This window comes from Crocodylus siamensis, chromosome 13, assembly GCF_052110815.1.
Source record: "Crocodylus siamensis isolate JL-2025a chromosome 13, ASM5211081v1, whole genome shotgun sequence".
In the NCBI taxonomy this organism is placed as follows: domain Eukaryota; kingdom Metazoa; phylum Chordata; order Crocodylia; family Crocodylidae; genus Crocodylus; species Crocodylus siamensis.
The window spans coordinates 7,887,041-7,906,292 of record NC_143407.1 but is presented as its reverse complement, the minus strand read 5'-3'; the positions used below and the strand labels follow the sequence as shown (position 1 = coordinate 7,906,292).

The following is a 19,252-nucleotide window of genomic DNA, read 5'->3' as shown; positions in this document are numbered from 1 at the left end:
TTGTCCTGAATGTGGAGTGGCAGGTTTACTGGGCTCTGGCTCCTGGAGCACAATGTGGTGGGGGGGAGACTCCACCTGCGAAGCAGAAAGGAAGCTCTTCTGATCTGCTGATGGACGTGGAGTGAATCCTCTTTGACATGCGGCCACTGGGCACCCAGGGATGGTTATGGATGAGAGAGCTCCCTAAAGAAATGAGAGCTGATGGTCTGGCCCACGCCATGCCTGTCCAGACCTCAGCGATGCAAGTCGGGAGCCTCCCACTGACCCCTGCCAAGCTGTAACGTGGCTCAGTGGGGGATCAGCCTCCCTTAGGCTGCCACGTCAGTCTGCAGGGCTCCTGCGTGCACTTGGCCAAGCTGCTCTTTTCCACGAAGAGAGAAATCAAAGGGTTGGAGCAGAGCTCAGGGAACCACGACTCCTGCTTTCTGCCCTCCCTCGCTTTGGGCCCAGGCCTATGACTCCCAATCCTCAGGCCGAGCTTCATTCAAAGAGCTGCAAGAATGGGATCATTAGCATCTTAGGCAAGATCCTGGGAGCCTGATTTTTCCTGGTGCTGGGCATCTGCAAGTCTTTTTGATATAAATGGAGTCAGCAGACACTGAGCACCTCTGAAGTCAGGCCCGTGGTTTCTCTGTGCTTCCGTGATCCCCTCTGGCATTGGGCTGATGTGTTCGACCTCACAGAGGTGTCACAAAGCTTAGCGCTCTCCACTCGCCGTGGGGCAGAGCACTAAGCTATGCTGGGAAGAAAGGCTCTTGCAGCAGGTCAGCAGTGTTTGCCTGAAATAGCCCCTGCTCTATTATAGGAGGTGTGGACCATACTGGGAAAAGGGGCTGTGGGCTCTGTTGAGCACTGAAGCAGAGGGGTTCAGTGTCCTGCCTGGGGATAAGAGATGTGGGACCAGTTGCCTGGTGAAGGAGGACTTTGGGTGTGTGTGGTGAGTGGGCCTGAGGGTGGATTTTTAGGATCACAAAAGCCTGGGGAGAAGATCTGACTCAGTAGGATGGCATGAAGGCTCCGAAGCAGTGCAAATAGACCCCAGGTACCTCGGGCTGGGCTTTCAAGATAGCTCTGATCAAGGGTCACTTTTGTAACATTTGCTCCAAGTGCCTTACGCAGCGCCCAAGTCCCTGGGTTGTTCCATCTTTGCCACCAGCCGCCTTTCCCTGGCAGATCTGGTCACGGGCGAGTGAGAGCAGTGACCAGAAATGTGTGAGCCAGTGGCGGCTGGATGTGCCCCCGTTGGAAAAGAGTTAACAATCTCTGCCCTGCTCCTAGTTTGTTGCCTCTGTGACCGGTTAAAACTCAAGGAGGGAGGTTATCTGCACAGGTGTACCCAGGGCTTCTCATTTGCAGAGCTCCGTGGTGGCCACAGGGAGCCCAAGTGACGTGTCCAGGATCACACTGGATGGTCTGCAGCAGAACAAACACCAGCTCCCCTGGGCCTGAGTCCCAGATTAGCACCCTCACTCCAGCCTTCCCTTCTTTTCAAATGGGATCATGGTCTTGAAGCACCATCATCCCTTGCTCCTTGTGTCGGCACTGAAATCCATGGGAGGATTGACCGAAAAAACAGCCCCCTGCTGCAGCTGGGCCAGATGCTGCCCTGAGCCTGGTCTAAATCCTGGTTAGCAATGTGCACAACAGAGTGGGAGTCTGAGCCCAGCCGGGGAAGACCAACTAAGGCCTGGAGCCTGCTTCAAATCCAGAATCTGTGGTCTGGGGTGGGGTGACAGCTAAGTGTTGGGGGTGGGGAGGGGGATATATGGAAGGCAGATGGGGACCCGAACCGTGGGGGGGACCCTTCGTTCAGGGTCCTGGAGGGCTGCCTGGCCCCTCCCCCTGGCTGCAATAGGGCGAGGGCCGGCGCGTCGCCATCTGATTGACGTGTTCCCAGCTTGGGAGGCGCCTGCCAAGTGCTTTCCATAGAAAAATGGATTATTTTACAGTCAGATTAATGGGCTTTCATTTTGCAAAACATCTGTCACCGTTAGTCCTGGACAGTGAGCGTGAAATTAGTTTTGACTGCAGAAAGGCTACGTCGGTGTGTAATATGTGACTAACATCCCAACGGCCCGGGGAGCAAGCCGGGGAATGAGAATTACCTGTCAGGGGAACACGGGGCTGCGTCCCCACGTGTCGGGCAGAGGGGTGGGGTGTGCTCCGCGCAGCTCTGGTCGCGGCTCTGCGGCATGGCCATTGTGGCAACAGCCGAGCGCCTTATGCTGGTGGCATCTGCACGTGGAGGGTGGAGAGGAAAGGCTGAGCAGAGGAGGACTCGGTCTCAAGAGGCTCTGAGGCTGTCCCTGTGCTGCGCGTGCTGCTGACATCTTGGTGGGTTTGCTGGCGAGAGCAGCGCTGACGCCGGGTGGGGAGTGGCTTGCCGGCAGTCACGCAGCCTCTCGGCAGCACGGGGCTGATCTCTGGAGTCCTGCCTGCTGCAATGATTGCTAGAGCGTGGGTTTCTCAATGCCGTGCATAGGGATGGGCCGCTTGCTCCCACATGGGCCCCACGGAGGAGGCCAGGTGTCCTCCAGCACTTTACACTGCACGTGGAGCATCTCCCTGCCCAAACTTTGCCGCACTGATTTTGCTCCCATCTCCCACTCAGTGCCAGGTGCTCGCTGAACTCAATTATCCACCCCCGTGCTGGTTCACTTGCGTACTCGCAGCTCAGCCACGTGGAGCGGGGATTCCTCCTCCACACTCGCCTGGTGCAGCAAATCCGGGCTTGGGCACGCCAACCTGCTGGGCAATGACACCAGTGCCTCCATCCATGTGGCAGCAGCACCCAGAGGACCCCCACCCCGCAGCCATGTCCACATGATTCTGGCTGCACCAGTGAAGTGACTTTGGTGCTGGTCCCATCCTGGTATAGTTATTCCTATGGCGATGGCATCACACTTACCCGCCCCCGGTAGAGCGCACTGCGGGCCCTAGGCCAATTGTATGGAATCTCAGCTTGCAACCCAAGTGCTACCCCCTCCGCCCCTTTGCAGTAGATCCAGAAAATGAAATAACTAAGACATGCACAGCAGAAAGTAAAATGGCTGGCAGCCTGCTCTGCAGAAGTCGGAGGGTTTCATTTGGTAATGGCCTTTCCTTTCTAGGTATCGACTTTGGTTCCAGCTCAGTTCTGATCCCATCAGGACCGTGTTGGGGTGGGACAGAGTTGGGGGTGCTTCCTGTACTGGATCTAATACCTGTCATGGTAGAGGTGTGCGGAGATGCACCAAAGAAGGATGGGGTAAGGGTCAAGGGTACTTCAGACAGCAGGGATTCTTCTTTGCTTGGTCTATTTCTTTTATTCACCACCCATCTATAAACCCCATATTTTCTGTATCCGTTCATGCAAACAGACATTTATAATCCTTGTATCCACTCCATTGTTCTTTCATTTATCCTCCAGTTCCTCTTTGTGCATATTTCACACGCCCGTCGGCTCATCCATCCATGTTTCCAGCCCTCACTTATCAATCCATCATCCTCTCATTTCCATTCATGGGTCCCACATGCCCCCTCTCCCTTGTCTTCTCTTCACTCCCAGCTGTTCCCCTTCGGGGCCCAGAGGCAGCAGGCAAAGGCAGGTGAGCGCACATACGAGCCGGGGATTGCAGCTCTGAGCTTGTTTCCTTGTGTCTTCCAGATGTACATCCAGACCACGACCCTGACCATCTCCGTGAGCCTGAGCGCCTCGGTCTCCCTGGGCATGCTCTACATGCCGAAGGTGTACATCATCCTCTTCCACCCTGAGCAGAACGTCCCAAAGCGCAAGCGCAGCCTCAAGGCGGTGGTGACAGCAGCCACCATGTCCAACAAGTTCTCTCAGAAGGGAAGTTTCCGCCCCAATGGAGAAGCCAAATCGGAACTGTGCGAAAATCTTGAAACACAAGGTAATGTCCCTCACCTGCATGGACCCACCTCAGTAGTGGGGGGTAAAAACCTTGAGGGACCAGGGCCATGGAAGGGGAGCTCCAGAGAGCATCCCCTTCCAGACAGACGGGCCACGGGGCCACCTGCAGCCACTCAGAACCGAGCCAGCTCCGCACATGCCCCACGCTGCTTCCTCCATGGACTCCGTGGAGGTTTGGGCAGCTATGAAAAGAGTGGAGGTTTTCAAGAGGAGACTAGACAGTCACCTCGCTGGGGTCACCCAACCCAAGTCGTCTTCCTGCCTAGAGCGGCGGGGCTGGACCCGATGATCTGCAAGGTGCCGTCCAGCCCCTAACATCTGTGAATAAGAGCCCAGGTTGTCCTGAGGGATGGGAGTATCTGCCTTGGCATGGACACCGTGGGCAGCAATCTGGCTTGTGGAGCCAGGAAACCCGTGAGGTATTTCTGCAGTGGAGTCAGTTAACTTGCTGGTGCCAGTCTAGCTGTGCCGGCAGAGAGCTAGGGGTGTGCTGCACCCCCTGTTCGAGAGGGAAATTAGCCAGCAGTGAGCTCCATGCTGCCCTGGCCACACTGCTACCAGTACCCAAGCTAGCTTGGGTATCTCTACAGTCAGCAGAAGTCTCTTTAAGGTAGCCACATGCCTAGGTTTTGTCTCGGGGGCCACTGCTCTGACTGACAGCTCAGTGCTCAAGAAGCAGAAACACGGCAGGAAGTGTTGGCCATGGGAGGACTCTGAGCCTTGAGAAGTGGGCCGATAACTCCTGCTTTTAGCCCAGTGATGGTGGGCAATGGGGCATTGTGCCCTTGGCTTCAGTGGGATGAGTGTCAAGCCCTGTAGCAGATGGCCAGGTGTAATGACCAAGGGACTGGCATGGTACCTGGGATTGTGGGCCCAATCCAGCTGCTACTTGGTCAACAAAAACCCCCTTGACTTGAGGGAGGCAGTTGGGTCAACAGAGATGAGAGCCAACCCAAAGTGGACCCCCAGAGCCCAGGGCGATGGCGTCCACAGCCAGACATGGGACGGTCGTTTCAGTCTGGGGCCGTGTCCCCAACATCCAAGTGCAGGAACTGAGGCTGGGCTGGGCTTCAATGACAACCTGATTGCTGAGAAATGGTGTATTGCTTAGAAAACATAATCCAGGTTTTAATGGTCTCCCCTCCTTCCTCCTGGCTCGTCTGGCTTGGCTGTGCGGGAAGCCACAGTTTCATGTACTGCCTGCTGTGCTGGTAGAAAAGCCATCTAGCAAAACTGTTCTGGCATTTAGTTGTTGCGCATGGATTCAGTTGTTTGTTTGCTTGCCCTCTGCACATGTGACTGGCATTTTTGAATGCTTCAGGAAGCAGTTTTTTGGCCTAAAATCCCCACGGGGACCCAGGTGACAAACATTGAGCTATAAAGGTCTCGGAGGAAGGAAAATCCCACGGCTGAGGTTGTTCTTGTTTTATTGGGCAGCCAGACGGCCTGGACTCGATTCCCCTGGTTGGGCACAAGTGTGTAAGAGCAGGGGCTGTGCGCTCAGAGCCAGGACTCGTGGCTTAGAGCAATGATTGAGAACTGAGAGTCCCTTCCTGACTCTGGGAGGAAAGTGGGCATCCAGTGGGGAAGAGCAGGGGAGCAGAAGACAACCAGGATTCAATTCCTGCCTCTGCCATAGACTATTTGTGACCTGGGACCAGTGCCTTGCCTTGTGTCTGCCTCAGTTCCCTATCTGTTAAAGGGGGTCAGTTTATGGTACAGAATCAGGAAATAGAAGCATAGAAAAATGAGGGTTGGAAGGGACCTCAGGAAGTCATCTAATTCAACACCTGCTCAAAGCAGGACCAGCCCCAACTAGATCACGCCAGCCAGGGCTTTGTCTCAAATCTCCAAAGATGGAGATCCCATCACCTCTCCAGGGAGCCTGTTCTGGTATTTTACTACCCTCCTAGTGAGAAAATTCATCCCAATATCCAACCTAAGCTTCCGTTGCTGCAACCTGACCCCATTTCTCTTTGTTCTGTCATCTGCCCCCACTGAGCACAGTCCAGCTCCCTCCTCTTTGGAAACACCCATCAGGGAGTTGAAGATTGCTATTCTGAATGATTTGTGTATGAATAATGTGATAGGTGGTCAGATTACATAGTGCAAGGCAACGGTGGATATAAGTGCACATTTCACTTTTGTTCTTTTAGAGCTGAAATGCCCAGGTCTGCTAAGCTAGCATCTGTTCTGGGATATGCTCTGTGTGACTCTGTGGGTCTAAGTCGGCCACAATTTTCGGACAAGTGTCACCGAGCCGCAGGTGCTAGAGATGGAGAAGCCTTCTTGGAACATCCGGTTTGTGTTTCTGCGGCTGCCCCAACGCTGTTCCCACATCACAAAAGCCACGGCCATAACCTGTCCTAACTCATTCCTTTCGTGGGTGGCCTAGCAGAGATGTCTTCTGCTGAGTGAGCCACAGGGACTGAAAGCTGGGTTTCTTCTGGCTGGGGAGTGAGGCTCGTTGGTGAAGCAGTGTCAACCTGTCCTGCAGCCTGCCCAGGTTGTAGTTATAACTTATAAGCCCTGTGCTGGTTTTTTTCAGTTCACCTGAATTCCCCAAAAATCTCTTTAAAAAAAAAAAATCATTGTAATTGCTGGGAAGCCAAAGAAATACCCATTTCGGTCTTGAATTTTTTTTATTTCTTTGAAAATTCACTGTAAATGTCAAAGTGATGTTACTTTGAATCAAAACAACCCAAATGTTTTGATTTTTTCCTAGCTGCTGCTTCTCTCTGTCTCTCTTCCTTGTTTGTTTGGTTTTTTTTGTAGGCTCTCTTTCACCAAAAGTGATTTGATGAATTTGAAACAAATCCATGCGGTGTTTCCGTCAGCCCCAACCTGCATTTTTCGAGTTAAAAATCTCTTCCAGTCATAGTTCTCCTTGCGTGGTTCCAGTTTCCAGGGCTGGGAATCCAGCACTAACCCCTCTGCATTTCAGATTGTAACAGGTTCCTGGTGGGCTTTGTGCTGGAGTCCTGCAGGGTGGGCGGAGTGAATCGACTTCACAAAGCGGAGAAGGGAGGCGATGTAGCAGTTGAAACAGCAAGCCTGCCTCTCCGGGCTCTGTAATAATTCCTCCTTGTACATCACTCCCTTGTGGATTGCCATTTCCATGTGCTGTGATAATGACTGCAAAGCCTTCCACCTGCAAAAACTCAGGCAGGCGCTTAACTTTAAGCACACGTGTGAAGTCAGGGGCTTTACGTGCTTAAAGTTAAGCATGTGCCTAAATCTTTGCAGGATCAGCATCCAAGAAACACAGTAGGAATTGATTGGTTTTCCTTACACTCTGCTAAATCTCAAGTTTGGGACTCATTGGTGAGATCTTGAGAAATTCATCTTTCCAGCTAAGCTGTGAATTGTATGTGGTTTCTGATATCCGTCTGTTTCCCATACCTCACCGTATTGTGTATTTTCCATCAGCTTGCTGTCTGTCTCACCTGCTGTGTATTGCTCATAGGTTTATAGTGTTACTGTATTTCCCTGTATGCAACATGCCCATAAGCACTTTGTTTTTGAAAGGCAAAATGATGAGAAAAAAAAAATCTTTCCTTGTAGCAAATAACTAAGTAACAGCAGCTAGGGAGCTGAGCTTGCTTATTGTTCTGATCCTTGTGAATCATGTGCACTTGGCGTTGCCTTCAGTTGCTAGAAGCTGAAGCAGCAGAAATTGTTCTTACCATATTTCCTTGCTTATAGAGTGTACCCCAGTTTCTGGCAGGTACTTTTTGGGAAAGAGTGAATAGTGTAGATGAGAAAATACGGTAATATACATTTTAAAATATTACCATAGCTCCCAAAACTCGCCACCAAGTTAAGTCTCATTTGCCATGTGCTGTGCAGATGCATAGGGCATTTATAGATGTGCTCCAGGAGGTGGGGGGGAGGGGTACTTTTAATTAGTGTGGCTCCGAGAGCCGTGCCAATTCAAAGCGCCCAGAGTGTCATGTGCATCCGTGTACCCACGCTGAAAAATAGTGGCGGGGCACTTTGAACTAAAGCTCATTGAACGCCATTTCTGATGATGTCGGAATCTGTTGGAGCATGGTAATTACCATGCTCCAGCAGGCTTGATTAACAGTCTGCTCCAATGTGCTGTAATTACAGCGTATCGGAGCAGCCTCCTTGCACGTGTATAGGAGCCCATAATCATTCGTCTCTCGTACTTTTATCCCTCCCTGTGATCTCATTCTTTTTTTTCTCCCTACAACGCAGCATTCAGCGGAGAGAAGGGCTGGTTAGGGCATTAGCCTGGGACTTGGGTTCACTTCTTTGCTCCGCCACAGATTTCCTGTGCGATTTTTGTCAAGTCACCTAACCCCTTCATGCATCATTTCTGTGCTTCTACCATTGCTTTGCAGGGGGTCATGAGGACAGATGCATTCACAGCTAAGTGACAGGGACCTTATAAGATGTATTAGATTCCTGGGTCAGGGCCACTGAGCGTTACTGTCATATACGTGCACTAGCAATCCAGGCATCTGTATTTGTCTTTCTAATACTAGTAAACGTGTCTGGGCTGCAAAATTCTGGTCTAGATTTTGCACATCCCATGTTTTGGGGGATTTTAGATGTGAGGATTTTGTTCTGCTCCAGCTAAAACCTAGAAGTAGTTTAAATGATCCCTAGTCAGGCACTTTGCTTCCTGTACTCAGTGTAACAGATACTTTTTGTAACCCAGTACCCCTTGTTTCTACATAGGTTTCATGCCCATACAGTGCTCGTTGCCCAGATCCAGACCAAGTAGGTGCCAGATAAGCCCTGTTTCCTGACCTGGTTCCATGGCAACATCCCCCACCCTCCTCCCTTGCGGCGAGACCCCTAGCAAATTCCAGGAGCGCTCTGAAGCAGAACAAATCCAGGCTAATTGCAGTGCATGGCCCGCGTGTCAGAGGTGCTGGATGCCAGCAGCTCTCACTGATTTCCTTGGAGGCTACTGGGCTTGCGGTCCACACAGCTAGGAGCCAGAAGGTTCCTGGAGCTGCGCGAATCCTGTACTGCAGCTTGGGTCACCGCGCGCACAGCTGCGAAGCGAGAGTCGTGTGCTACCGCAATGAAAAGGGGCTTTGGATTAGGTAGAAATGTTACACTTGCTCTGTGTAGCGGTGAATAGTGGTTCCTGATACAGAAGGGGACATCAGGGGCTGTCTCTCTCCCTTGTTTGGGGGCTCCCTGCGCAGCTAGCTGTCCAACAGACTCATCTGAGTAGTCAAATCACCTGAGCACAGGCCTGGGAGCTAGCAACTCCTGGGTGCTTGTCCTAGCTTGGGCAGTCACAGTCATCCCCTCTGTGACCCTATCCAAGCCCCTTAACCTCTCTCTGCTTCTCCTTCCAGGGTTGTCATCCTGGCCTCAGGGATCTGTCGTTAATGCCTGCCGGTGATTTGAAGATTACATTGGCCATGCATTTATTACCAGTGTCTTTTTAGGAATGATTCAGAGTCTCATAAATGCACCGTTCACTATTGCCTACCCCACAATGCAGCGTAGAGACCAGAACTCATGGCTTTGTCCCTAAAATCAGCTCCTTGATATATTGGAGACAGGAGATGCCACATCGACTAGTAAAGCTTCTTTATGTGCGAGCTGGTAGACTGAGGCTAGGAGCAGAGGTTGCATATGTCCCTGGTCAAGTTGTGCCTGCATTTGTCCTGGAATGGAAATAACCCAGGATTGACATGTACACACACCTTCCTTTAATCAGGGTTTAGTGAGCAGTCAAAATCCACATTTCCGCCATTGATTCAACGATGCAATCCTCATAGCTGTTTGGACACACTTTGCTGTGTCCTGGGATAAATTGTTAGTTCTTCTTATCCCCTGAACCTTGTTAGGATGTATCCTGGGACAGAGGGTACGGACATCTGAATGATCTTGCTTTGTCCTGGGATAAAGCGGTTTATCCCAGGACAAGTCCAAAGTCTGTTTGTAGCCTGAGAGGGTTACCTGCTCCTTCACAATTCAATAAATACTGCCTATATCTGCCAGTAGAGGCCAGTGCAGCCCAGAGCCACAAGCTGGCTAGATTTTGCCCTGTCAGGCCATAGGGCGGCTGGGGGCCCCTCGTCATCGGTGGGGGTCCTAAATGTTCCTTTGGTTCTGGGAACGAGACGGGGTATTCCTGGGGGTCCCCTCTCTTTCCAGGGGGGTGGTAAAGCAGGTGGCTGAAGGGACTCGTGGCTCCACCTGCAAGTAAAGCCAGCCAGTGGGTTGCAGGCGCGATGGGAAGCTCTCACAGTCTACTCATTCATTCCAGGCTCGCACCATTACCAGTGTGCAGAGAGACAGGGCATCTCTGCCTCTGATCTGATATGGCTCCTGGCACTTCCCATCTGTCCTGCAGGCCCCTCTTCTGTCTTTGTCCCAGGGAGATTGTTGTCAAGTGGCTCACAACGTCGAAAGCATGTGGGGAACCTGCTAATGCTCCTGCTGGCTCAGATGCCTGCTGGGATGCACTCTAGCTCTGCCTTGATAACTATAAATGCAAGGGGAAAGCTGCTAATGATGGCTCAACAAGGGGACTGCTGCATCCCTTGCACTTCTAAAGAGGTCCCCAGCTAAGGCAGCATGGAGGAGCTCTCCCGAAGACTCAGATTTTGCTGACTGATAAGGCCGTTGTTTGCTAGCACTGAACTCCGCTGTCTGTGAGTGTGAGCTGTTTGCAGTGGGCCAGGTTATTGCACTGATGTCCACGGGATAGCTTGGGTGACTAACAGGCCATAGCCAGGGACTGGGTGACCTGGTTTGCACCTTTGTGATTGGCGTTTGCAAAAGCAGGCTCTGTGCTGGGCACGACAGTCAGATGCCTGGGAATTGCGTGGCCTTTCCAAGCACAAAGGTCTGGGTTTGTAGGAAACGTGGGTTTTGCCCACGTGTGCTGAGACCCCTGCCATTCTGCTACCGTTTTACGAGCGGTGAAATTGCACGTGATGAAGTCATTGAGATCAACACCATAAGTAGCCTTCCCTGAGGTGTCTTGAGTTGGTTTATTTTACACTCTTTTATTTCTCTAATGCTGGCTATCGATTCATCTCTCTCTTTGAAATCCCCATACGTAGTCAATCTATCAGTATCTCTACATAGTGTCTCTATCTCATCTCTGGCTACCTAAATCTTTACATGACGCTGTCTCATCCCTATTTCCACTCTTTCTCTGGGGCTAATCTGCTCTCTCTTCAGTCTAGCTGCTGTACGGTAAGCAGATGTATGGACAGTCTTTGCCCTTTGGAGCTGCTGGACATAGCTGTCTATAGTTATTGGTGCCATCTTCTCTCTGTGGCTGCTGCCCGCCTCTGAGGGGAGGGAGGCCCATGGTGCTTGCAGAGAGCTGAAGGGTGGCGCAGTTGCCCCAGGGCCTCTTCCTGAATGATTTAGCATCAACCCCGAATTCCCCTTATGATCGACCCCTCTGATTTCCCCATGCTGCCTTCCTGGTAATCCTCAAACTCTCACATGCTTTGGTGCATGTGACCAAATTGCAATGACCATTGACCACCTTTCCAGTCTAGCCCAGTTTAGTTAGATTCCAGCATGTACCAGGATCTGAGCCCCTTTCTGTGGACACAGTCTTCTCACTTGCTCACCAGCTGCTCTCTGCCCCATTCCCCCATATCACTGGGCTGTGGCTCATCACTGCAGCAGGATTTGGGGCCGTTCTCTGCCTCCTTGCCTTTAGGAAGCACTGGGAGATGCTGGGGTTAGCAGGCATAACATGCTGGCAAAGCTGCTACAATCCTGAAGATCCCACATTTATCCTGACCTTTCACTCCCAGGCTCCATCAGCAGTACAGTCTGCAGTGTTAATACTGTGTGTGCGTGTGCACGCGCATTCACGTGTGTGCATGCGCATTCACGTGTGTGCATGAGTGCGTAACCGTGTCTCCCTCTTATGGCTGTTGTGTGTATTACAGCCTCCATCCAGTCTGAGTCTTGGTGAATTTGGGGGCATAAATCCCTAAAGGAATTTGGGGACATAAATCCCTGGACTGTGTCCTGATACGTAACATTTGCTCCTAAGCAGTTGTTTTAGCATGGGGTAGCCCTGATCCTCCTCCAGAGACGGTTATGCCAGAGACGCAAAAATATCAGTTTTTTTTTCATCCAAAGCTTTTGCAGCCACTCCTTAATTAACCCTGCCAATGCCCCTCAGTGGTGCATGGTGACAAACCCATTTCACAGAGGCACAGGGGTGCAAAGTGGTGCTTCAAAGGCTGCACGACGTGTTAGAGGAAGAACTGAGATTAGTACCTGGAACCTGGGATGTCCACTCGCAGCTGCTCTGACTCCTAGCTCTGCTCCATCCCAGCCAGAATGCAGCAAGCTATGAAGGCTGAGTTTGCAAAAGGCTATGGCTCAGGCTGTTCCCGGCACAGACGCATAGCAAGAACCCATCCCTACTTCTAAGAACTTACCATTTCAACAGGGAATTAATATCCCCAAATTACTGAGGGGGACACGAGGCACAGGGAGATGGAAATGATTGGAATTATGCAGGGAGCCAGGGTAAGAGCCCAATTCCCCCCATCCAGCTTATTGCATTAAGCCGCGGAGCATCCTCCTTCTGTGTGAAATGGGCAGTAGAAGCGTCTCCCAAATGTAGTCATCAGCCAGCCCCTGGAAGTGCACGGGGGCCAGACGGGTGAGAGGCAAGTCTCCAGCCTGCAGTCTCCCTGGCTCCCACGTGTCTTGCATTTGGTATGCGGGAGCTTGGTCTGCCCGGGAGCTGGCACCGCTCGTTAGAGGCGTGCCAAGGCGCGTCGGGGACAATCGCAAGCAGCCGATGGCATTATTAATTCCGGGGACAGGCGAGACTGTGGAGTTGTCAGCGCAGGAGGAAGGAGCCGTTTTTCACTCTGTCGCTGGCAGGTCACGTATCTTTAAATAAACAACAGAATAAATAATTTACAGGGCTTGATTGCAGGCAGATTGGCTACGAAAACACCGCGGCTAACAAATAGCCCTGTCAGCTCTCATTTCTTCTGGCCCGTCTAATTGTTATCTGAGGATAACAGCGTCTGAAATCTCCAATAAGGTTCATTTGTCAGGGAGGCACCAAGCCAGGGGTCGGGCCAGGGGGCAGGGGCCGGAGTGTATTTAAAGCAAGAAGCCAATCTCAGGCACAATATGCTTTGGCTGATGGAGGGAGAGAAGCGAGGGAGTCCTGGTAATGAATGAGCGTGGAAAATGCATGTGCCTTCAGGGGAATTGATTGCCATCTCCCTCTTGGGACTGTCAGGCCAGCAGCAAGCAATGTCGCGCAGCTACGGCGGGACAAGCGTATGGGGGAAGGTTTGTTTTTTTTTTTTGCAGGGCGGGGGGTGGGAATAGCTGAGAACGAGACTTAAGGCTGGGTTTTTTAAACCTCTCCTTGTTCTTTGCAGCCCCGGAGGGTAGGCTCTGCAGGCTCTGCTGACGTCACTTCCGTGCGTAAGCACCGCGCCGCGCTGGGTCTGTTGGCAATGCCGAGGAGTCTGTCTCTGCAGCAGGCTGCCTGTTCATCTCTGCCAGTCTGTCAGTGGTTTTCTAGAGATACATCCATCTAGCCATGGCTCACTGAAGCCTCTAAAGAGGAGGCCTAGAGCAGGAGTCAAAGGCGGGGGCCCATTGGGTGGGTCTGATCATGTCGCCTCCATAGGCCTCCCTCTCCTTGGTCATGCCTGCTGCTAGCAACAAGGGGCCCGTGGCAGCTTTTCCATGCTGAGACAGTGGCACAGCTCAGGGAGGACTGGGGGGGGGGGGGGGGTTGCAGGGGTGGCACAGGGGAGGGGAAGGATTTGCTGCTCTGCTGTGTTTCCTCCACCTCAGTTCTCCCTGGGCATCTCTCTCAAACTCGCACTTCCTTTATGTGCATGCACCCATAGCGAGGACTCTAGGGGCAACCTTCAAAAGAGCTGAAGGCCTGGGCCACATTTCTATGTAGTATGTGCACGCTTCCTCCATTGTAAATGTATCAGCTCAAATATAGACTTGTGTTTGCAGGGAGCAAATGGGAACCAATTTCTCCAGAAGGGCAGGTGCAGGCCGGTCCGTCACACTGACCTGGGAGATCCCTTCAGAAGGCAGCTGGGGTCCTCTCTGCCTTTCTTGGGCAGGAGCTGTGTCCAGGAGCAGCACATTTCTGAGCTGGCCATCCATTTTTGAACTGGCCAGCGCTTTCCCTCTGGTGCCAGGCACATGCTTTGGGGTGCAAAGGCCTGTGTCCATCTGCTGCAGATGCCTCATCCAGGGAGATCAGGCAGTTTACTGGTATGCACGAACAGGCTGTTCAGCAGCTGGGATGGAGACGAGATTACGGAGAGAGGAAGCTGGCCGTCCCGCCTCTTGGACGTGGTAACTCAACACCGCATCTGAGCTGTGTGGAGGACAAAATCTCTCTCCACCCCCTCTCTGTGCCTGTTCCTTCCTTGCTCCTGTCTGACGCCAGCACCCTGCCATCTATTCCAAGGCCATGGCTCCAGGCTGGGAGACTTGCCTCTATCCATTAAGAAACACATGGAAATAATCTCATTGGAGTGGGAGCGTTTCCATTCAGGCAGTCTCCTCTCCCGATTTGGAGCCCACCTGGGAATACGGAGCAGGTCGCATGTTCCAGCAGCCCTTCTCCCAGTGACCAAAGAGCCCCAATACCATTATTTAACCACAGGTTAAATAACTTAGTTCTGCATCCTGCCCTGCCATTAGGAGGAGCATCATTAACTCTATGGGAGGCCAAACCAAACAAATCATGGCCAGTGAATAGGGACCAGAGACTTACTGTGCGTCCCAGTTGCTCTGCGGTAATTGTTCAGTGCCCACTCTTATCCCACGGGAGGTGAAAGTTGGAGCCTGTAGTTTACCTGGAAGAGGAGTAGTTCTAGTTTTCCTGTGGAAAAAGGGCGAGAGCAGGGACCTGGGCACTGAGTATGGAGCAGCTGATACGCGGCAAGGCCCTGCCCGGTTTTCACTCGCTCTGCTTTACGGGCCCGTGTCTTAAGGATCAGGGATTGTAGTGTCGTGCGTGCGTGCTCAGAGCGCAACACAAGTGGGGCCCGGCTGGCACTTCTCAGTGCTTTGTTAGTCACCCACGGTCATAGACAGGGAAGTTGTAAGGGACCTCAAGAGGTCATCTAGTCCAGCCCCCTGCCCAGGGCAGGATCAGCTCTGTCTAAACCATTCCTGACTGGTGTTTGTCTAACTCGCTCTGCAAAACCTCCCCCGATGGCGATTCCACAGTCTCCCAAGCTGATCTATTCCAGTGCTTAACCATCGTTACAGCGAGAATGTGTTTCCTAATGTCTAACTGTAATCTCCCTTGTTGCAATTTAAGCCCATTATTTCTTGTCCTATCCTCAATGGGCACAGAGAGCAATTTATTCCCTTCCTCTTTGCAGAAACCTTTCACATCACTGAAGATTGGTTTCATGTCTCCCTTCAGTCGTCTCTTCCCCGAACAAAGCAAACCCAGTTCTTCCAACCGCTCCTCATCGGTCATGTTTTCTAGGCCTTGGATCATTTTTGTTGCTTTCCTCTGGTCTCTCTCCAACAGGTCCACATTTGTCTTCAAGTGTCATGCCCATCACAGACACAGCTGAGTGCTGAGTGAAGGGGGGAAATGTCTTCTGTGGGGCCTGTTTGTTCATCCAGCACGATGATTTTTTTTGCAACCAACTGGGATGCTTGATGTGTTTCAGCTTGTGATCCTCTCTACCCCTTAGATCTCGTTTTCACAGAACTGTCTCATGACTTGTTGGTCTCATCTTGTATCTGTGCTGTTGAATCTTCCTGCCTAACAGGGGAAATAGAATTGCATCCTATTTATTTCAGAACATTTCTCCCATTTTGTCAGGATTATTTTGAATTCTAACCTTGGCCTCCCAGCTTGGGATCCTTTGCAAAATTAATACGTGCATTTTCTATTCCAACATCCAGGTCGGTAAATATTGAATAATACCAGACCCAGAACAGGCCCCCTGTATAATCCCACTGCCAGTTTGATAGTGAACCATTGATTACCATGGATAACTACCCTTTAATTAACATTTTTCCAACCAGTTATACACTCATGTTGCAACAGTTTCACCTCGGCCATTTCCCACCCCCACTGCTTGCTTACGAGAATGGCACGTGAATTTTTGTTAACAGCTTTACTAAATCCAGATATATTGCATCTACTGCATCTCCCCTGCCCACAAGGCCTGTTATGCTGTCAGTGAAAGATATTATATCACAGTAATAGAATGCAAAAGGTCAAATGTGCTTGGAAAATTCGGTGATTGGCATCTAGATGAGGCTGGTCATTATGGGTTGTTTGTTTTTTGCCTACCATCCCCCATGCCTCCATGCGCTGCTGTGAGACGGAGCTTCTGCAACTGAGACTGGAGATTTGAGGCAAAGGGGAAATTGGTCTGCGTTGCAAGCCCCGTCTGTCTGCATCAGAAGTGCGTGGCAATGGACCTCTGGACTGTATTTCTCCAGGCTGACCTGCCACCCTGAGGTTGTTTCATGATCCCCATAGTCAGGGTTCATTCATGCGGTGCTCCTGGACTTCAACCACAGTTGGCTTCCCCAGATGTATCATCTCTGCCATTGCTGGTGTGATGTTTGCTGCTCTTCCTCCAGGGCTGTCAGGCCTGCACATCAGCTGCTTTGAGCCAGCTGGGAGCTGTCTGGAGAGAAAAGTATGAAATTCTTGGGGAACTGGGACACTGGTTACAGCGCATTGCCGGTTCGGCTCTGGTGCTCTCAAGCAAGAAGCTTCTCTCCATTCTTCCTTTAAGTCCCTCCACAAAAGCCGGCATCTGATCTGGGTACTCAAGTTATTTCCTGCCCCTCTCCCCAGCACGGCCTCCATGAACTTCCACCCCTTACACTGCGTGTGGGGGAAAAGTTTGGGGCAGGTAGATGAAGCAGATCTTGCACTGAGTTGCAGGTCTCTTTGCTTTTCTGACTGCCCCTCTATGGACAAGCCCTAATGTTTTCACTGTGGGTTCACCAGGAGCTGGGCCCCTCTGCAATTCAACCAGAGCTGAATGTCTCTGCCGGGAGCTCCAGAATTAGCCGTGAATGCCGGCCTTTGGAGACTATGCCCACCCCAACTCTTATGGCACGAAGGTTGACCCAGGTTCATACGGCAGGGGCCAGCAAAGGAGGGTAAGCGGCATTAATGATACATGTGAGGTTTCTCTCTTTGTCTTTCCAGCTCTGGCCACCAAACAGACTTACGTCAGCTATAGCAACCACGCGATTTAACTCCAGCCAACGGCAGCCGCCCGCGGTGGAGCGGGGGCCTGCGCAAGAGGAAGAGACGCAGAACAGTTGAGTCAAAATCGCTCGCCACAGGAAATGGGAGAGTGGGGAAACCAGGTCAGATTTGAAGGCGGCATTGCGGGTGCCTCGTTCTGCTGGCTGGGCTGTTGGAGGGAGCTCCTTGGGAAGATGGCGGTGAACAGCAGCAAAAAATGAACATCAAACCAATCAACAAAAGCCACCAACCAAGCACCATGAAAATGCATGCCTCCCAACGGAGGAAGAGGAACAACGGAGCAGGGCGAACGTGCAATGGGGAGAGGTGACGGACTTTCGCAATTTGTGGGTTTTTTTCCTTATCTTGGCAAAACGAAAGAAAAAAAATACAAATCCATTTTTCCCTTCTCCAAAATTTGTGCAATTGTTTGTGGTTGTGGAAACTCTTTTGTTCCCCCGCCCCCGCCCCCCTTTAGTTTTTCCTTTTCCATTTTTCTTTTGTTCCCGTCTTCTTCTTTCCCTATTCACAGTCTCTCTCTCTCTCTCTTTTCTCCTACCAAATTCTGTGTGTTGCAAAAAAAAAAAATAAAATAAAAACTAAATAAAGAAAATTAAAAAAAAAAACAGATGACAAAAAAAAAAAATTAAAATAAAACCTAGACTGTGTTCAAAGTGCTGATTTCTATAGGTGGTAAATTAATGTATGTGATGACCATATGGATTGAAATGTCTGCTTTATGTACTGACCAATCAAAAAAGAAAAACACAAAAAAAAAACAACAAAGTTCAGTGCCTGGATGTTTATGAATTATTCAATGAAGATGTGTAGAGCATGACCATTTTTATACGAGGATATTTCTAATAAAAGACCATGGTTTTGCACTTAGTGTTTGTCTTGTTCTTGATGACTGTTGGTCACCGGCTCCAGGGAGTCTATTTGACTTCTCCTTAAGGAGGTTCAGAGGGCACTTGATTGCCGTCAATAAGCGCTGATGTGGAGAACAGATTTCTAATAGTGGAGGGCTCTTTTATACGCCAAACAAAGGCAGAAAAAACCCCAATGACTGGAAGCCGAAGCTGGATCTATTCAGGCTAGAGATAAGGTCTCAAATTGGGAGTGCTGCTAATGTCTGGAACAATTTCCCTAGGGGCGTGTTGAGCCCTCCATGACGTTCTGGCGCAGACTTTCAAGAGCAGCCAAGCCATCCAGGCGCAGACAGATCGGTGGGATGCACGCTCTTGAAGCAGTGGATCTTTTGCAGAATCCAAAACCGGCTCTCTTCCTGCAAGATGCGCTCTGTTCTAACCGGAAAGTCATGAGCTCAATCCAGGAGTCCTGGAAGAAGGTGCTTGGAGCTGCGTCATGCAGGAAGCGAGACTGGAGGTCCCTTTTATGCCATTTATGAGAGAGGAGCTTGCTCTGAATGAGTGGCTGCAGCAGTACTGGCATTATGGAAGCAATTTAAGCCCCAAGAGTCTCATTCACCTGTCATTTGTATGTTGCTCCAATGGACACAGCTAGACCCACATGTTGGCAGCCTCAGGAGGCGTGGAGAGCACGGGCTAGGGGGACAGCGCCCCTGCTCTGGTCCCTGGTGCGGTCTTAGAGATCAGGGAGATGCTCATGTTGCCTTGGCTCTTCCTGCTCCCAGGATAGACAAAGGCCCCAGCATGCAGGACTGTCGATCTGACACCAGTCGCCAGCATAAGGAATAAATGCTCACTTGATGGGTCTTCTCACCGGAGCCCCGCGGGGCAAGATGTGTAAAGGCAGAGTATGCCAGGTGGGATGAAGGAAGAGCTTGACAGGTGTGACAGGCCTCAGCTAGCTGAGCCATGATCTCGGGTTAGCGGCGGGAGGCAGGCGCGTTGGGAGAGATTCGCACCGTGTATTTTAGGAAAGCCGGCATGTCATCTCATGGATCCGGAGAGGCTGGCAGCACTGACGACGGACAGGAATAGCCTGTGCCGTGGCTTTGTAGGCTCGGGGGTAGAGGCGGTCTCTGAGCTGTTGTCAGATAACATAGCCCAGGTCTGGGTCCCTGAACTGATGTACCTCATCTGTTAGTCCAGCCCGTGTCCCCGCCACCCCTGCAGCTCCTAGGCCAAGGT

General features: G+C 51.3%; 1 protein-coding gene across 1 annotated transcript in view; it reads left to right on the top strand.

Annotated features, from left to right (window-relative positions):
• Positions 1–18,473, top strand: part of GRM4 (glutamate metabotropic receptor 4) — a 200,376-nt gene extending 181,903 nt beyond the window's left edge. The window contains exons 10-11 of the mRNA XM_090025751.1: positions 3,647–3,893; positions 17,097–18,473. Of these exons, the coding sequence (XP_089881877.1) occupies positions 3,647–3,893; positions 17,097–17,146 (297 nt within the window). The 3' untranslated portion in view covers positions 17,147–18,473. The remainder of the gene's footprint in view (positions 1–3,646; positions 3,894–17,096) is intronic.
• The last annotated feature ends 779 nt before the right edge of the window (positions 18,474–19,252 follow it).